The sequence below is a fragment of the Stegastes partitus genome, unplaced genomic scaffold (genome assembly GCF_000690725.1).
Source record: "Stegastes partitus isolate 25-593 unplaced genomic scaffold, Stegastes_partitus-1.0.2 Scaffold161, whole genome shotgun sequence".
In the NCBI taxonomy this organism is placed as follows: Eukaryota; Metazoa; Chordata; class Actinopteri; family Pomacentridae; genus Stegastes; species Stegastes partitus.
The window spans coordinates 676,757-695,714 of NW_007577892.1; the positions used below are offsets into that span (position 1 = coordinate 676,757).

Sequence of the window (18,958 nt, forward strand, 5' to 3'; positions counted from 1 at the left end):
GTGTGTGTGTGTGTGTGTGTGTGTGTGTGTGTGTGTGTGTGTGTGCGCATACGTATATGTTCTTTACAAATATACATGATGCAATGTGCTGTAGCTGACAGATGAGATGTTATGATTTAGAATGTTTGACCTAAGGTTAGACAAATCAAATCTTGACAAGATGAGGGGAGCAGCTTTGTATGAGTCTTTCTTTGTTCACCTTGATGTTGTGCAGGTGCTGGCCAGGGAGTATCCACTCAAACATTGTGTTTGTCCTGAACACGCTCCTCCTTGTGTAGACATCAGTTTATAATGATGAAATGCATCTAGTCTAATCCCATTATTCAAACACAAAGTCTGAAGACTAAGTCAACCTTTACTGCAAAGTAGCGTTCCTTTCTTAATGACTAATTACTTAGATTTGGCAGGGAAATGATAAGGGCAATTTTCGCCAACTCGGGGTCCTTCTTGAGGGTATATTTAAATGTTAATATTAACTAGCAAGGACCACCATAGCAAGGATACCATCAGTTGGAAGCTTAATTATTTTTTGGTTCTAAATGAGCATTATATTGGTGATGACTGGGTTGAGCTGTTGCAGTGTGGGAAAAAGCTTAGCTATTAACCAGCAGCAGCTCCAGGGCCAGACCCCCAATAAGTCTCCTACAAAAATGAAATGAAAAGTGGGCGTAAAGTAGGTCTTTAGGGTCAGCGTGGATGACGAGCTAATACACTTAAGGCCCATGGCCTTGATTGTGTGGTGCGGAACATCTCCGCTGGAAGCTGTGTTCATATGGAAGGAGTTGTCTGAGAACATGCAAGGATTCCAGATTTTGATGGGACTTGTTCAAAGTGAAAGAGGAATCAAAACCTAATGATATGAAACTTAAAAGGAGGAAATTTAACAGAACAGAAATTGTGTAACAAGAAGAAGGTATCTTTGTTGAAGATGAGCTGCTGTGTTAGAGGTAAGCTGAGTATAAGAATGATAGATGCCTGTTTCTCCAAGATGGAGGGCTATGTAGAGAACCAGAGTCAGGTAGTTGTTGAACTCTTGTACAACAAGCTGGCAGCCTGGTGCCAGTAGAGAAAGAAAAAGAGAAAGGTTGCTGATGATGAGGGATGGAGAAGAGGGACTAGCAACCTGGTGCTGATATCAAGAGAGAGACAGAGAGACAGAGAGGTTGCCGGTAAGAAGGGATGAAAGTCAGAGGAGCTGGCAACCTGGTGCCAGACAAGGGAGGAAAAGGTCGTTAGGAAGAAGGGATGGAAGAAGAAGGAACTATCAGCCCAATGCCAGACAAGGGAAGAAAAAGTTGTTATGAGAATGGGATGAATGAAAGACGCCAGAGCTGGCAGCTCAGTGCCAGAGGAGGAAGAAAAGGGTTGTTGGGAAGGTTCAAGAGACAAAAGATGAGTTGGTATCCCATCGCCAGAAATGTCTGTAGTGTTGGAGCTGGAAACAGGTTGCTGTGGGAAATGGTGGATAGGATGAATCATACCTGACAACCTGGGAGGAGCAACAGAGCGTGTGGTGATGTCATGTTTGGGCACAGTTGAGGTGTCTGCCAGGGAGAGGATTGTTGTGGTTTATCATGTGCTGAAAATTCTGTGGGTTTGTCAGAAGTTGAAATAGCTTAACTTTGTTGTCAGCACAGTAGCTATGGAGTAAGAAAGCTATCAAAAAGATATGTGCATGATTTTAACAATTCGTATTTATAACGTTAAACATTTGTATGTCAATAAAATTGTTGTACACAAAATTCTGCTGTCATATACATGAGTCTGACAAATTGTGAGTGCAAAGTCTTGTGAATACCACTCTAATTTCTACAACTACGAAGTCTTCTTTCTGAAAATGAATTCAAGTTTGTGGGTACAAGTAGGAAAGTGTTGAAATGACGTCACGTAGGTCACAGACAGATCACAGGGAGAAGTAATCAAACCTCGATTTCTCCAATCACGCATGCGTCAAAGCCAAAAATGGCTGACAGCAGTGGACCGGGAGCTGCCCGCTCAGGTGAAGCATCACAGGTAAAGTCAACAATGTGTATATCCAATATTTATTTCATAAAATTGTACTTTTTTAAACAATAAACAGTTCATGGACTTACACACTTACTCCTTTAGTTTGCAAGCTAACGACATGCCGGTGACTCTAGCATTACTAGCATCAGAAGTTGGCTTGTGCTAGTTAATTAGCATTGAATTGCGAAATATGAAATAATTAATTTGCGACATAATGTTGAACAAACAGAAATAACAGACTATAAGATGGAGCGATTGGCAACATTCAATAGAGCCTTATAACAATTATTATTATTTGCCTGCAGTCAGTTGCTTGAGATTAGGCGCACAAGTGTGGTTTGCATGGGTCCGGACTGGCTTGCTGTTTGGTGTGGATGCTGACCTAAGCTCAGACTTCAAGTTAAGAAGAAGTTAGTTTGCAGGCACTCTGTACAATCGTGAAAATTAGCCATGTCTATAACATTTGCTAGTCAATTTTGTCCTTTTTCTCACTCAGGTCCAATAAAGAGACATCATCAACACAGCTCAAAATCTGGTGCAGACGGTAAGTAACAGCATATCAACGAATGTCAGGCCAGTCAGACAGGAAAATACAGGAGAAGCTGCTGTCGGACAGGGAGCACAGTCAGTTCCAACAGTGAGGTCTCAGCAGGCAGTGCAACAACTTATAAGATCTCAGAGCAATGGCCCTGAACTGTCAGTGAAACAAGAAATAGCACAGTAGGGTACATGGGTCATGTATTGCACTCTCAGTGCAGGCACATTTGGACAAACTAGGTCCCTGATTTAAGTAGAAGGCAGAGAAACAGCTGCAGATGTTTTAAATTCTATTATTTACCTTAGAATATTTTCTGGATTTCAGACCATCACCATGTGAACTATTGCAAAAAAACAAATTAAACAAATTTACATAAGCTAACATTATCATAGAATGTAGACATCGTCTGAGTAATGTTGTTTTTTGTTGGTGGAACATAAAAGATGAGAATGACAGTGTGCCTTCTTTTTAGGTCCTTTCCAGGATTTTTTCAAAAGGAGGCAAGAGGCAAAAGGTGTTTTGCACCATATAGGACAAAAGAATCTGGGAAGAGGTTTTTGGTGAGCTTTTTTCATCTTGAAAAACAATAGGAAAAAACACCAAAAGGAGAAGAGGAACTGCCACTCATGCTGGCTGGCCTTGGAAAGCGTTCACTAACCATACCTGAAAACATGGCACATTCAGAGGTAAGCTACCATTCACTTACTGCCTTGTCTCAAGTCTATAGAAAAACACCCATCTTAGAATTCATCTTGATGCATGATTTTATTAATATTTGCATGATGAAATACACAGTAGTTCATAAATATGTGTCATTGCATTAAAGCTTTAACTATACTTTTGTCTCTTAAGTTTTCAGAGTTGCTTGTGAGTGCATATCCAAGATTGGCAAATATCTGTGGTGGCTGGATACTGCAGAAGTCCACAGGTATGTAGTTATACACACTGGATAAATGTTGTTCCAAAATACTCGCTATTTGAGTGGTGTTGTATATTCAGGTTTGGTTAGTATCTATAATTTTTCAATTTTAGGTCAGGGTGAGCTTGGTTGTTATTCCTCCAGATATACATGGATACACTGGCCAGCAGCTAAAAGCAGTGAGCGGGAATGGAAAATACACATTGTACATTTCTCCTTTACAAGAAGAACTTGGTACAATTCCATTACCACCAGAAGCAAAGGAAGAAGAAGTGTAACACTAAATTCTCTCTTATCTGTCACAGGACTGTAACCTTTTAAGGCCTCCTGCACTAACAGATTTTTAGACGCCTGCAAGACAGAAGTACAATCCTCAGTATTTTTCCATCGGTATCATAATATAGAAATAGTGGTCACTTGACTTAAAGTAATCTTAGTTACAGTTTAGTAAGAGGAGTAACCCTAAATTATTGTAGCTGCAGTTACTGCATTTATGGTAACATTAAAATGTGTGTATAGCCGCTTATGAGTGTATAGCTGCATATTTCACACTGTTTTTAAAATTTGTTCTGCAAATCTAAGGTTATGTAACCTAAGTCAGTGAGCGTTGTTAATGTCATTAATGTTAACTAACTGTTGAGGTAAACGATAGCTATAACAACGTTTCCTGTAGACTACATTTTATTAATCATAACAGTGTGATCATGTTATGACAGTTTTGCTACCTGTTTGTATTTCCACATTTTGTTCATCATGAGCTGGCAGAGCCCAGCTGATATGAGTGAGATCATGCAACTAAATTAACAATAAAACCTCACTGGTTCTGAATGTGTACTCCCAGTTAAATGAACAGAGTTCAGTATTATGTGAGTGTATGTAAATATTAACATTCTTCGGTTATGTGTCTGTAACATGAACTTTTAGCAGGTCCTGTTAATTTCATTGCTGATGGTAAAAGCATATATTGGAATGATTGTTCCTCTCATTCAGGAAAAAGTAAGTTACTGAGGGCCAGGAACCATAATTGTATGTGCACCTACACTATACCACATAGGTGCATAATAGTTACTCTTTTATTGCAATTTAATTTAAAACAGTCAAGATGTTGTTTGTTTTTTATAGCTATCAAATGGAAGAATGTATCAGCTCATAGCTATGTGGAACTCAGCCCTGCTGTTTGATTTGCCTTTTTTTCTATAGTCTTTAATATACTATTATTCTTACATTGTATATACACTTACAACAGCAGAATTTATATTTATTTTGTGTGATATTTTTATTTTTATTTTCATATTAATACTTTATATTTTATTATATATTTTTACTTCCTACTTCTTTAAGACTTTTGATTGGGAGCATCTGCAACTGAAAGCAATTTCCCCTAGAGGATCAATAAAGTATTTCTGATTCTGATTCTGATATATTAGAATAGAATGGAACAGGATAAACTTCATTATTCAGCCAAGGCATCCATATCAGTTAGTTCACCTGGGATGGTCTGAGATGCAAGAGCCTTCTCCTCTTCTTCGACTAGTCCCTACAAGGAAATGAAGTATTGGATGTTCGCTCAGAGTGCAGGCTTAGTTGTGGTTCTTAGACTTTCCAAAAGTACAATGGGAGGCAAAGACCTTCAGCGATCAGACTCCTCTCCTCTGAGACCACCACCCAGCTTGTGTTCAAGACAGAACCACACTCTCTACTTCTAAGACAAGGGTTAAACCTCTTCTTTCTTTTTGCCATTAATTAATTGGCTTATACATACTCGGACCATACAACATATTATACAGCATATGCAATAAAAAATAAATTTTACAGAAAATTAATTTCAGTTTTGATTTGAAAACAATCAAATTCTTTGTATAGATAATACTTAAAGCCATTTCGTTTTGTTTTTTTTAACAAATTCAATGGAACAAATGTCCCCAACTTTTTTTTAAATGTTGTTCCTACAATTCTCATTTAAATTATCCATTTAAAGTCGTTTTCCAGCAGAGAAAAGAAAAGCCATCTTATGAGCAAAATTAATTTTACTGTCGGTGAACTTAAGCTAACTCCTTATCAATGATATTATAAATCCCAATTTAGTAAACTTCACAGTGCTCCTGCTGAGGATAAGTGAGGACCAGGGGCTGTTTGTTGCCTCCTCTTTCATGCCAGCAGACATCCAGCAGGGGGTAGACTTTCCCCTGGATCTGCAGCCTGAAGTTGTAGATGAAGCCCAGCTCATCTGGACTGTCGCTATTATAGATGGTCAGACCCCCGCCCTCATAGTCCAGGAATAGTCCCACCCGGTGAGGGGGTGTAGACACTGGCAAAACCATCCTGGGTAAAGTGAAGGCTTCATAAACACCATCCTTCAGCCCAATCAACCATACACCATTCTCTGGGCTCTTCACAAGCTTGGCCTTACGATTGGTTGTTCCTTTGATCAAACCAAGACGCCATTTCGCTTTGTTGCCCACCTCCACCTGGACAGTAAGAAGAAGCAGAACTACTGTAGGTATATTATAAACTATAACGCATGTGCAGCTCATCCTTACTTTAACATTTACCTCCCAGTAGTGCTTCCCGGAGGAGAAGCCTCGGTTGGCCAGGACACAGTAGCTGTAGGTAAACCTCTCTGGATTATCAGGCAGCCTTTGAAGCAGAGCCCCACAGACCACCACAGTGTCTCCATGACGAAGCTCTAGCATCGGGTGAGCAGTCTGAGGATCCAGTTTCAACAGCTCTGGTGCTGGATGATGTGAAGAATGTAAGTGTCTTGACGTTCCCACTAGACTCCATTAGAATTCTTTAACAGCTTAGTCTAAACCAACCAGCTGCTGCATAGTATTAATCACCCACCAGGAGTTACAGATTTTTCACTAGCTAGCTAAGTGAGATGTTGAGTTGGACATAAAAAATTGTACCTGGCAGGACTTTTCGATGTAGTTTCTTCCAGACAGTGAGTTTTATGTCGTTTTGGTTGAAACCTGGTTTGAAGTTCAAAGAGCTGAAGATTCTGTTGCCTTTCTGTTGGAGCGCATGACTCTCTTTGAACCTGAACAGGACAGTAAACATTAACCTTTGGAAGTTTCACTTGTATCAGAAAAGGGGTTAACTTAAAATGCATCAAGATATTTGTTACCTCGGAGCAATTGAGCCATACTTCTGTAAACAAAGAAGACATTTATAATGACAACTTTTATCGAGGGTACTGATTTTATTGAAACGTCTTGGGATCAACTTTGTCTAGAATAATTACATGATAAACTGAAAACAGAACAATGAGGCTACAAACACTTGACAGCACCGTGATGAAGTCCAGGTGCCCCTCGTCACTCAGGTCCTGCAGGGTATTCTGGGCTTTCTCTAGACGGTTCAGGTTCTGGTTTAACTGGTCTTTCTGATTCTGCAGAGATGCAATGAGGGCAGTGGCTGACGTTTCCACCTGCTGCATGAACCCCACCTCCTCCTCATCCAGGCAGCGCCGAAGTTCACCAAACTCCTTCCTAATCACCCATTTCATTACGTCTGACTCGTTCTGATTAGACAGAAAGTGAAGATTGACAATCAAGATTGGCTTGCAGCTCAGGTAATAAAATATGTCATATTGACACTCAGAGTCTTAACTGATCTGAGCTCATTATTATATCCATCCGAAACTAGCAGTTAAAAGTATTCAAGCATCCTCCAATTCAGACAATAGGTTTAGTTAAAAGATTAAAAACAATCTTGCAATTCAGTGCGAGACAAGAAATCCTTAAAGTAAAATAGAATTAGTTAGAGAAAACTGTAAATGTAGACAAAACCCACAATGATCCTGGATTTGTTGTATGCCATTTTACAAATCTGATCCTCCAGTATACGCCTTTGATGCTGGAACTCTGTCATCAGACAAGAAATATCCTCCTGTAAGAGACACAGAAGAAATGTGTTATTCCTGTGGAATTACCTCATTAAAGTACAAATTTTAATCCAGGACTGATCAGTGCCCTTTTACAGACCCAGTTTTTATTCTATCCATCTATTTTCAGAAACTTTGGGGGTCAGGTCATGTTGGCTGTAGACACCCACCCCCTAGCTCTTCCTGAAGGATCTTGAGGGCTTCCTCAGTTTCTCTGGAAAAGCTTCATAGGCCAGCACCAGAATCATGCTGATCAGATGTTGAACCAGTTCAGGTAACTCCTTTCAAGCTGAAGGAACAGTTGCCTTCTTCCTGGGTCTTACAGCTCCTCTGCTGTCTCCTAGTCCTGATTCTTTCAGCTGCTTGGACTAATCATCCCATTGTTTTAGTCTCTACCAGAGACCAGGACCATAGCTGAGGACTGGAAAAGAGATCCCCAGCTCAATCCAGAGGTCCTACTTCAGGATTCGTTCTCTCTGAACTACTGCAGTCCAGGTGGTTGTGGCTCAGGTGGTTGAGCAAGGTTGGCAGTTCAAGCCCCCACCCCTCCGCATATTGAAGTGTCTATGGGCAAGACACTGAACCCGAAGTTGTTCCCGATGGCAAGCAAGAATCATGGTGTCTCTGTCACCATTGGTGTGTGTGAATGAGAAACACAATGTAAAGTGCTTTGAGTACCAAAAGGCTGAAAGGCACAGGCGTTTTACTTCAAGTCATCCAACTTTGCCTTCACCTCAAAAGTCAGTCCCTAGTCAACTAAGATAGAGCTTCACCTTTGGTACTACCTCTGGCAGGAACTGTAAACTCTTCTGTTCGTGTCTTTTGTACTGGAAAGTGAATCAATAAGACTTCTGAACAACTAGTGTCGCACAGCATACATTTTTTTTAGTTGTTTGTAAATATTGCTCAACCACCCACAGTTTACAGGAAGTAACAATTTTCTCACAAAAGACAGTTGCTGCCGAAGGTCACATCAGCAATATTTCCAGTGAGTCCTTGAACATAAAAAGCATGTGACCTTGTTGTTAAACTAGAAATAAAAAGATCATATTTGCACACACTTGCTTTGTTTCAATCACATGATGTGAGATAATGGCTACTTATCGCCACTGAGTCAACACAACAAGCTGCTCTGGTTTAACTTTAACCAACAGTCAGAGAACTTGATATGCCTTGAGCTCGAGATCAAACACAATATCTAGATTCAAGATTCAAGGCTCATGTGCCCTCTGTTGCTCAGTTGTGTCGATTGTGTTGAATCGATTCGCCCTGTACAACATCAGGAAGATCAGACCTTTCCTATCTGAACATGCAGCACAACTCCTGGTACAAGCTCTCATAATATCACGCATTGACTACTGCAATTCCTTACTGGCAGGCCTCCCCGCATCCACAGTCAAACCTCTGCAGATGATCCAGAATGCAGCAGCACATCTGGTTTTCATCTAGCCAAAAACAGCACATGTCATCCTGCTGTTTAGATTGCTTCACTGGCTTCCAATTTGCTGTCCGCATCAAATTCAAAAGTCTGACACTTGGTTACAAAACTACAATGAGAACAGCTCCCTCCTACCTTAACTCTTTCATTCAGGTCTGCGCTCCCTCCCAGTCACTACACTCGACCAATAAAACCCGCCTGATATAACCGCTACAACAGGGCCTGAGGCTGATAGCTAGACTCTGTGGTGGAACGAGTTACCAAACTCTGTTCAATCTGCTGACTCCCTCTCAGTCTTTAGGAAAAGACAAAGACTCAGCTTTTCACTGAACGTCTTTGCACTTGACAGACTGAAAACAAACAACAACAACAACATAAAATTAAAGCTGCAAGCAGTGTTGGACAGGCCCTCACACTTCCACGCGTGTCAGACATGACGCACGTCAAGGTGCGGTGCACCTTTGCCATTGTCGGCTATGCTCCAATCTGCCTCAAACTTTACATATTTAATCAGACTGCTGTCCTGATCCCATCCATATGCCAAAATCCATTCACCGTCATAGCGCCACCTATTGGTAACAGGCTGTTTTAGGCATTACACTTACATGTGCCATTGCTCCAAACTTTGTGATATCATCCTTGAAATTGGTCAGCTAAGTCTTCCCACTTTGACGATGCTACAGTGTGAAGCTTTTGCGTTTCCAAGCAACGCCATTGCGCATAGTTACTATGACACGGAAAGGACTTTTTGGACAGCTTTGGAATGCTCATAAACTCACCAAAATTGACATACGAGTCACTCTCGGCTCAACGACAGACAATGTGCCTGTTTGGCAAAATGGCTCTATGAGTGCCCCCTGAAGCAATTCATCTATTAGCCCCCACAGGACGTTTAACCGACGTTTACAAAATTTGGTAGGTATACGTAACACATCAGGATGGACAAAAAAGCCTCTTGGACCCATACCGTGAACTCAACAGGAAGTCCACCATTTTGAATTAACTGTGCAATTTTTTTATGATTTTTGCCATTTTCAAAATCTATCTCCTCCTAGGGCTTAACTCCTACACACCTCAAATTTGGCCAGCACATACAACAGGGCTTGATGATTAAAAGTTATCAAAGCACTCCACAAAAGTCTGAGGGCGTGGCAATGGCATCCCTCTGAATCGTGATGATTCGCCATCACAAAGGAAGCATGTCTAACGACCCTGTACATTCTCCAATCTGCCTCAGACTTTACTTGATACTTGATACTTGATCACAGTCCTGCCCTGATGAAACCCATATGCCAATATCCACTCACAGTCATAGCGCCACCTGCTGGCAATAGGAAAGCATGTGTTTTACACTTTCATGTACATTTGTAACATCTACTACGGCCAACATGTTTCACCTACACCCATGAAATTTGGTGGACATATGCAGCACATCCAGATGAACAAAAAAGCCGCAGGAGCTATTCACCTAAACTCAACAGGAAGTTGGTTTTATTTTTCGTTTCTCCACCCTGAACACACTCCTCTGAGGGGTAAACCACAGAGCGCTGAATTTCAGGTAGCATGTAGAGTACAATTTGAAGGTAAAAATTCTCAAAAGTTCTGCATTTCATTGAAAGGTGTGGTCGTGGCAACTCTCTGATTTTTGATCCTTCACCATCACAAAGGAAGCATGTCTAACGACCCTGTACATGCTCCAATCTACCTCAAACTTTACATACTTGATCACAGTCCTACCCTGATGAAACCCATATGCCAACATGTAGTCACAATCATAGCGCCATCTGCTGGCAAGAAAAAAGAACATGTTTTACACTTTCATGTGCTATGATTAGGGCTGCAAGGTGGCGCAGTTGGTTAGCACTGTTGCCTTGCAGCAAGAAGGTCGCCGGCTCGCGTCCCGGTGGGGGTACCGGGATTCTTTCAGTTTGCATGTTCTCCCCGTGCAGTGTGGGTTCTCTCCGGGTTCTCCGGCTTCCTCCCACAAGTCCAAAAACATGCTGAGGTTAATTGGTAATTCTAAATTGTCCGTAGGTGTGAATGTGAGTGTGCTTGGTTGTCTGTCTCTAAGTGTGGCCCTGCGATAGCCTGGCGAGGACAGGTGTCCAGGGTGTCCCCTGCCTTCGCCCTAAGTCGGCTGGGATAGGCTCCCCCTGATGTGTTACATATGCTTACCAAATTTTGTAGATGTAGGTTAAACATATTGCAGGGGCTAGTAGATAAATTGCTGTAGGGGGCACTATAGAGCCATTTTGCCAAACAGGCACACATTGTCTGTCGTTGAGCCGATAGTGACTCGTATGCCAATTTTGGTGAGTTTATGAGCATTCCAAAGCTGTCCAAAAAGTCTTTTCCGTGTCATAGCAACTATGCGTTGCCATGGCAACGGCGTTGCTTGGAAATGCAAAAGCTTCACGCTGTTTCATCATTAACGTGGGAAGACTTAGCTGACCAATTTCAAGGATGATATCACAAAGTTTGGAGCAATGGCACATGCAAGTGTAATGGTCAAACTGCCTTTTGTTTTGACGGGAGAAGAATAATAATTCCATGCATTACAATCGGGTCCTACACACTGCAGTGCTCCAGCCCTAAATTTAAAAAAAAAAAAAAAAAAAAGTCCTATTACCTCCCACACAGCCTGTTATTGGTATCAACGCCCTAACACACTTGAACTTGTTCTATGGCACTTTTCTAGATTGTTTTTCTCCTGACTAGATACTTACTTGTGTTGTATCCGCTCTCAGATGTACATCACTTTGGCTAAAAGTATCTGCTAAATGAAATTGTAGAATTGAAGATGAAAATTTGAAAAATTATCACATTCCACATTCACAGTTCAGTCTCAGGAAACTTTACCAGCTCCTGTCACTCGGGTGTGCTTGCAGAGCTCTGCTTTAGGCACAAACAATCTCATTGGTTGAGTCCAAACCTTGAAGAACCACAGTCTCCATATAAATAATCCACCCAGCTAGAACCTGTTTCCAGGGTATGCAACTTGACTAATGTGAGTGAAGTGGGACTATTACTGTTGGCCTTTATTTTCTCTTCCACAGAACTTTGTTCAGAACCAGCCTCATTGTGTCTCAACTCATTCCCAAAACACTGTCATGTTTCTGAAATGAAACATGCACAATTTCTAATAAATTTCTAAATATATCCACACACATATGGGACATTTATAATTTCATGCAGCTGTAGATAGAGTTCACAGATGTGACTTTGTTTTGTAAAGTTGTTATACCTTCATGCGGCTGTAGACAGAGCTCACAGGTGTGATTTTGTGTCCGCGGTGAGCACCAATGCTTCCACAAAGGCCACAGATCAAGACCTGTTCAGCCTCGCAGTAAAGGCTCAGAGGATTGTGGTGCTGAGGACAAAAATCTTGTTGATCTCCACCTGAAACACTCACTTCCTGTCAAGATCAACAAAACAGAAGTAAGAATGTTCTCTGAAAATGTTTATTGTCACTGAGTCTCATGTTTGAACTTTTCTAAAACCTGTTTCGATTTGAGTTCTTGTGTTTTAACATAGTTTGACAGGTAAATTGATAACAGGTGTTTTTACCTGCAGTGCTTCAATGATCCGAGCTAAACTGACGTTCGGAGGAGGACTGTCTCCGTCTACAGCACAGCGACACACAGGACACTGCAGCTGACCAAGCTCGTCCACTGTCATGGACCGCACACAACACCTGGACAAATGAGGTGAGGAAAGGACAGAGTGGGACAGAGTACAACAGGGTAGAACAGAACAGGTGAGATCAGGACAGGGGAGGACATGACACATTAGGTGAGGTCAGAACAGGTGCAGGTCAGGTAAAGTCAGGATAAATGAAGACAGGGTAGAACAGGACAAGTAAGGTGAAATCAGGTCCAGTCAGTCAGGTGAAGTCAGGACAGATGAAGACAGGTAGCGTTAGAACACGTGAGTCCAGGACAGTGAAAATCTGGATGCGTTAAGACAAGGCTGGTGAGGTCAGGACAGGAGAGGTCATACCTGCAGTAGGAGTGTCCACACTGTAACATCAGAGGTTCAGTAAAGACATCCAGACAGACGGGACATCTGAGCTGCTCCTCCAGACTCTGACTACGCTCCATATCACTGAGCCTCCAACACAAGGAGTAAAACCACCAGAACAACCAGGACCAGAACCAACAGGAGTAGAGCCAGTAAAATCCCCAAACAAAAACCAACCTTACCAGAGTTCAGCAGTAAAACTGACTATGACATCTTCAGTCAGTTCATCAGTTTGTTTCAAGAGATTCTATTTATAGATGGAGGTGTTTTCTGTTTTATTTGATGTGATTGGATGGAAAGACATATAGGGTGGAGCAAGCAGGTGCTTGACCCTTTATGCTTAAAACATTTTGTGACTTTTAAATGTCACTAGAAAGTAACAACTTAACTTTTCGGACTGCATTTATTATTGTTGTTGTTGTTGTGTTGTGAGTTGTTGTATTATGTATAGATTTATTATTATTATTATTATTATTATTATTGTTGTTGTTGTTGTTGTTGTTGTTGTTGTTGTTGTTGTTGTTGTTGTTGTTGTTATCATCATCATCATCATTGTTATTATTATTATTACTATCTCTTCTGTCACAGTCTTTGCTGTGTTCTTTTTGTCCTAAGCCAAGTGCAAACCACGCACCTAGGGCATCAGTCACTCAAGTCATTAATTCTGTTCATATACTATGGACCTTCCTGAGGATTCGTGCAGATCCCAGCATGTTGATCTTTTGGGTCTCTCTTACTGTAGCTCTCTCTGATACTTTCTTGATGTTTTCTCCCATCCCCTTCTTTATTGTACCAAGCAACAACAACCACAGGGGTCACATTATTATTATTATTATTATCATTATTATTATTATTATTATTATTATTGGAGCATGTGTCCCAGACAGTTTAAATAGTAGTATTTGTTTAAGTTTCTGATCATTTGCTTTAAAGCTGCTGTTGTCTGATAAACTAACATCTGAAAGTCACCTTCACCTTCTGTGTTCACCTTGATGTTGCGCAGGTGCTGGCCAGACCGTAGCCAGTCAAACAGTCCATTGCTGGGTTTGTGTAGGTCTTCGATAATCCTGTTTACCCTGACCACCCTCCTCCTCATGTAAGACGTCTTTGAAGGTGGGAAGCGCTGTGCTATGCAAGCTAGAAAATGATATGTAAATATAATAGACATCATAGACAGGTCACCAGTCTATCGCAGGGCTGCACAGAGAGATAAACGAGCACACTCACATTCACACTGTAGAATCACTAATTAACCTCAGCATGTTGTTGGACTTTGGGAAACAGCCAGAGCAACCAGTGACAACCCACACATGCACACCTCAGCAGTGCCACCGGTTGATTGCACTTATGCCACGCTGCACTGGTGCATTAATTTGTGGTAAAGCATCCTAAATATTCAGAGTAAATGAACATACTTTTCAAAAGTTAGATATTTCTGTATTTAAGTCATTTTTAAAATTGTTTTTAGGAAATATTCTAATAATTTGAGATGTTGGATTTCTGTAGTTTATAAGCTATGAGCCAGAATTTTTAAAAAAATAATAAAAAAATGCAAAAAATATTTTCACTTTCTGAAATAACTGATGGAAAACATTAAACTTTCCTATATTCAAATTTTTTTTAGATGCATTAAGTCTGGCCATTATGTTGACATGCAAAACTAAATATTGGCTTTCTTCAGGATAAGTACCAAAGTTCGTTAAACACCAGGAACATTTTTCTTCTGTGATGAATGACAGAATGCTATTTGTGATCACAGTTTGAGGATGTTGTTTCATGAAGTCAAAATAAAACTAAAAAGCAAAAATTCCATTTAGGAACACTGTTTTGAACAGCAGGCGGTGCTGTGAATTACTTGCACAATTACGTCATTCGGGGGTGTCAGATGACAAAGCAGGAAAAGGAAGACAAGACCTCCCGAGACCGACAGCGATTGAAGAAGAATCTTGCTGCCAAATTTTAATCTGAAAAAATCAACGCGAAGGAAGGTAAGCGGTGATAAAACAACAACAACAACAACACGTCCTAATAGACAAACACACTGTAAACAGGCTAACAGGTTACTGATTGTAAATAATCACGGAGCAAGATGGAGGTCGGCAGGAAACATCGATATTAGTCTGACATATAGTTAAAACTCGCTTAAAAGAAACAGTCTGGCATATAGTTCATGTAAAGCTGCTACAGTGAATTCAATTTTGAACGGTTTTTCGGTTAAAAGGCAGGGTCAATGACGCATTAGGGCAGAATTACAACAGAATTTTTTTTTAAAAACGGAGTTTGGGAAAGAAAGGAAACATCTGTTGGCTTAATGTAAGAAATGTGTGTTATGAGAACACCGATGTGGACGGACATTTAAAACTTAACTATTGCTTTCATATTACTATTTATTTCCTTCAAATACCTCCTAAGTACTAATAGTATATTGAGGGTTTCTTTTGAGAATGGGGGATGAGAGAAATACATGATTCATATCTTCACTGGCCTGCTACTTTCTGATGGTAAACAGATGCTGTATCGGTCATGGTTTGATTAATGATTGGTTTGTCTCACAGTATGGAGGATGATGAACTTCCGTCAGAGGATGGGATGGGTGGGCATGGCTCTCTACCTGCTGCTCAGCATCTTGGCGACATACTACATCTTTGAAGTTCACAGTTTCAGTTTGGAGCCTGTGCAGAGAGGTGATATCAGCCCGTCGGCTCTACCCCCTGCTGTCACTGCACGTCTGCCATTACTACCTGTGTGGATGTTGGTGTCAGTCTTCCTGCTGCCATACCTGCAGCTCTTCCTCTTCCTGTTCTCATGTACTAGGGCCGACCCCCGAGCTGTTGGCTACTGCATCCTTCCTGTCTGCATTGCCCTGCTGTACAGCCGGCGCCACGCTGCCAAAGGGTTGGATCGCAAAGCCGGGTCGCTGATCGACACATAAAGGACAGGCAATCAGAGGGCCTTGTTGACAGAACAACAGGACCCCAGCACAAGTCTGTAACAAACATGTTTGTCTTGATGTTTGTGGTGTCACTTCCTGTGTGCCTTTCAATAATTTCATTAACACTCCAATGGATTTAAACATTCAACTTTGTCTATCAGGAGCTGTGCTCAACACTGACTACCAGGACCATCAGCACTTCCCCTCAGTGCGGACTATCATGATTGTCATTTTTTCGAACTGTCCATGATGTAAACCTTACAGCCTGTAGTGGCCAGTCATTTTGTGTTTTTTTTATTATTGTGATATTAGAGAGGATCCTGTGCTGTGATTGGTTGCCTTCTGTTCCATTTCTGTTTTCATAGCTTTTGTTTCATTAGCTAGCTGGAAATGTAAGTATCAGAACCAATATCATGCTTACCTGCAGTTACAAAAAAGAATGAAACTGCTTTTCTCACAGCTGCCACCCTAACAAAGAGCAGGATTCTCTGATTGTGGCACTTTTCTGTATTTAATAACTTGAGTAACATGACACACTGGTTATGAAAACTTTAATACATTAATAAAAAGGGGGGTGGGGAAGAAGCACAACGGCAGTCTCGTTTCTCCTCGGGTGTCTCTTCAGATCTTGTAGGTTTTAGTTCTTTTCGTTGGAGGTTGTGGTTCAAAGATTGGGGAACCCTCTGGCTCATCTTCTTCGTCGCTGTCCACTTTGTGTTCCTCTCCTGTACCAGGTAAAACAAACAAATCAGAATTATACTCTGTCCTCAAGAATGGCAGTTAACAGGACGTAAAGGGTGTACCACAAAGCAAGTTTGACATTGCCAGATTTTCTGTGTGTAAGCTGGCTGGACAAAACCTAAAGCCCCAGTCTGAGACAATTTGTGTCATCGATGGTGGTTACTTTATTTGTTAACTCAGGCTTTCTTCTTAAGACTGTGCACATTCACATAAAAGGGGAGAGGAATGCCAGTGGAAAACTGTATTTGACCACTTTTTGCCCTCTCAGTGCAGCAGCTCATTTCTAATGTGACAGCAGCACAGTCAAGCTCATGGACAGTAAACTTAATATGTTCAAATATGATACTGAAGAAGTGCAGTTAAGTCTGACACTGTCCCAAAATGTCTCTTTCATCTCTGGCCAAATCAAAGTAAAATTAATGGAACTGATTCAATGTTCTCTGTGATCAATACTAAGAGACGAATCAGTCTTCTAATCTGTGTTCTATCACCTGTAGTGCCTGCAGTGTAAAAGTCTTGGCAGCAAATTATGACCAAGTATAAAAACATATTTATGCATTTTCTGCATCACCAACTGAATGCACTTGCTGAAAATTATCAGGTAACCAACTGGTGAAAGGAGGATGCCTCATATTGCTTATTTGAATCCAAAGCTCTTAATATAAGCTACAGAGCACATAAGCGGTGCAATATAAGTTACAATAGAGATCTAGCAGTTTAAAAGAAAGGCACCTCCATGGCCCATCAATCTCACCATTATTCTTATTTCATAATAGACCCCTCAATGGGTGTACTACCTGCCAAGATTAAAGGGCATGCAAGGTATGTTGAGCTTAAAGCCAGTGTTACGAAGATGGCTCTCTTTTATCCTGGCCAGATAACCATGGTAAATTGTGCTGCACAGTTTACCTGCTGTGGAGAAGGTTATGTCTACAGTTTCAGATTTGAATTAACTGTAAGAAGCACCTCCCTTTCCCCAGTTGTTTTCCTTAAGATATTCTGTAGTGTTACATAGACTATCAACTGAAGAAATACATAATATCTGAAAACCTGTTAAGATGTATGTTAAATGTAGTAGGACAGGGTATTTTTGGCTTACTACATCTGATATGTCACATGCACTTTTTTTTTTCCTAGCACACTATACAGCACGGTAGTATAGATTTTGGAACACACTTCTTGTTTATACTCAAACGAGGAACGAAGACGTCCGGGTTGTTGGCGTCCTTTATTTCACATACTATGACAAATGTACATCCTTTTTTGCCACACTGTGTAGTATGGATGTACGGATATCGAAACGCACTCGTCATAAAAATGGGTGCTGAGACTGGTTTTCAGGTCACGGGCAGGATGTGGGTCCTTCTGTGGCCTGCAGTGACGTTAGACGAGACGTTTCTATTTTGCAGCCAGAAAATAATCATGCAACAAACACAAAATCGCGCCCCAGGCATGGAGCATGGGGCTCACCTTGTATACAATCTCCATGGGCGTTTTCCCGTTCCACTAGCTCACTGAGAAGCTGCGACACGCTTGCGTTCAGTTGGTTTAATCCGGTGATCAGAGAATTCAGATGATTGTCTACCTTGACGATGATTTCCTCCTTCTGTCCGTCCCTGAACTTCAGCTCTGCTAACACTCGTACCGCCATCACTATTACAGCCTCCTGCTGCCGTATTACGGCACAGTGTGGCATGTGATCTGCTCAAGTGTCGCTACAGTTCTTCGTTTTTAGTGTTTATCAGTGGCTGGCACACCAACTTTTACGTGCATTACCACCACCAAGTGGAATGGAGTGTGAAACAAGAGATTGTGGAGAAAATCAAAGCGAAAGAAAAAAATGATTATTTTAGCTATACCAGTTTCGGGCAAAACGTTTTAATAACTTGCAAGAATATGAGTTCTCTCATTAGTGTATTTACAGTACACATTTGTCTGTTTTTGCTTGGTCCCACCTTCCACATTGCTTGCCTGTTTTGTATATGGTTGAGACTGTATGATCTATTCTCAGATGAGTTCAGCCCACCTGTCTTCCATTTTTATAATAATCCCAACACGCCTGCCACACTGATTGAGCAATGTCCTAATAAATATTTTTAGCTTGCTTGATGGAACCTGTACATCAACAGACTTATTTCCTAATGTTTGTATGGCATGAATATCAGAATATCACTTTTCATCCACACCATATGAGCAGGAAACATCGCTGAGCTGTGGTGGAGTCACAGTCTGACCAGATTAACTTGTGATCGTATGTGGTGTCAGTCCGACGGTGAGACAGAAACACGTTCTAGTAGATGATCCGTTTGCAGATTTATCCCGACCAGACCTGAGTGTGCGTGTGACGATAAAGATACTACGTGAAGAAGACCTCGTCGACAAACGTGAACATCACTAGTTAATGAAGCCTATATCCATGTCAGTATCATCTACAGACAGCAAAACCAAACATGCTGACCAAAATAAAAAACACGTAT

The 18,958-nt window shown here is 41.1% G+C and overlaps 2 protein-coding genes across 2 annotated transcripts; one reads left to right on the plus strand and one right to left on the minus strand.

Moving 5' to 3' along the window:
• Nucleotides 1–5,545: 5,545 nt before the first annotated feature.
• LOC103355649 (E3 ubiquitin-protein ligase TRIM50) lies at nucleotides 5,546–12,888 on the minus strand. Its single transcript, XM_008279517.1, has 8 exons — nucleotides 12,788–12,888; nucleotides 12,356–12,482; nucleotides 12,033–12,203; nucleotides 7,260–7,355; nucleotides 6,677–6,987; nucleotides 6,374–6,504; nucleotides 6,017–6,198; nucleotides 5,546–5,932 (listed from the first exon to the last, which is right to left on the minus strand). The coding sequence occupies exons 1-8, from the start codon at nucleotides 12,886–12,888 to the stop codon at nucleotides 5,546–5,548; spliced, it is 1,506 nt and encodes a 501-aa protein (XP_008277739.1).
• A 1,811-nt stretch (nucleotides 12,889–14,699) lies between these two features.
• Nucleotides 14,700–16,331, plus strand: tmem251 (transmembrane protein 251). Its single transcript, XM_008279515.1, has 2 exons — nucleotides 14,700–14,796; nucleotides 15,364–16,331. The coding sequence occupies exon 2, from the start codon at nucleotides 15,372–15,374 to the stop codon at nucleotides 15,738–15,740; it is 369 nt and encodes a 122-aa protein (XP_008277737.1). The 5' UTR covers nucleotides 14,700–14,796; nucleotides 15,364–15,371; the 3' UTR covers nucleotides 15,741–16,331.
• Nucleotides 16,332–18,958: the final 2,627 nt, after the last annotated feature.

Coding starts and splice junctions, on each gene's coding strand:
- tmem251 (XM_008279515.1), top strand. CDS start 15,372: ATGATGAACTTCCGTCAGAGGATGGGATGGGTGGGCATGGCTCTCTAC.
- LOC103355649 (XM_008279517.1), bottom strand. CDS start 12,888: ATGGAGCGTAGTCAGAGTCTGGAGGAGCAGCTCAGATGTCCCGTCTGT. Junction 6,988..7,259: donor ACAACAAATCCAGGATCATT/GTGGGTTTTGTC, acceptor CTGTCTAATCAG/AACGAGTCAGACGTAATGAA. Junction 5,933..6,016: donor CCGGGAAGCACTACTGGGAG/GTAAATGTTAAA, acceptor CTTACTGTCCAG/GTGGAGGTGGGCAACAAAGC.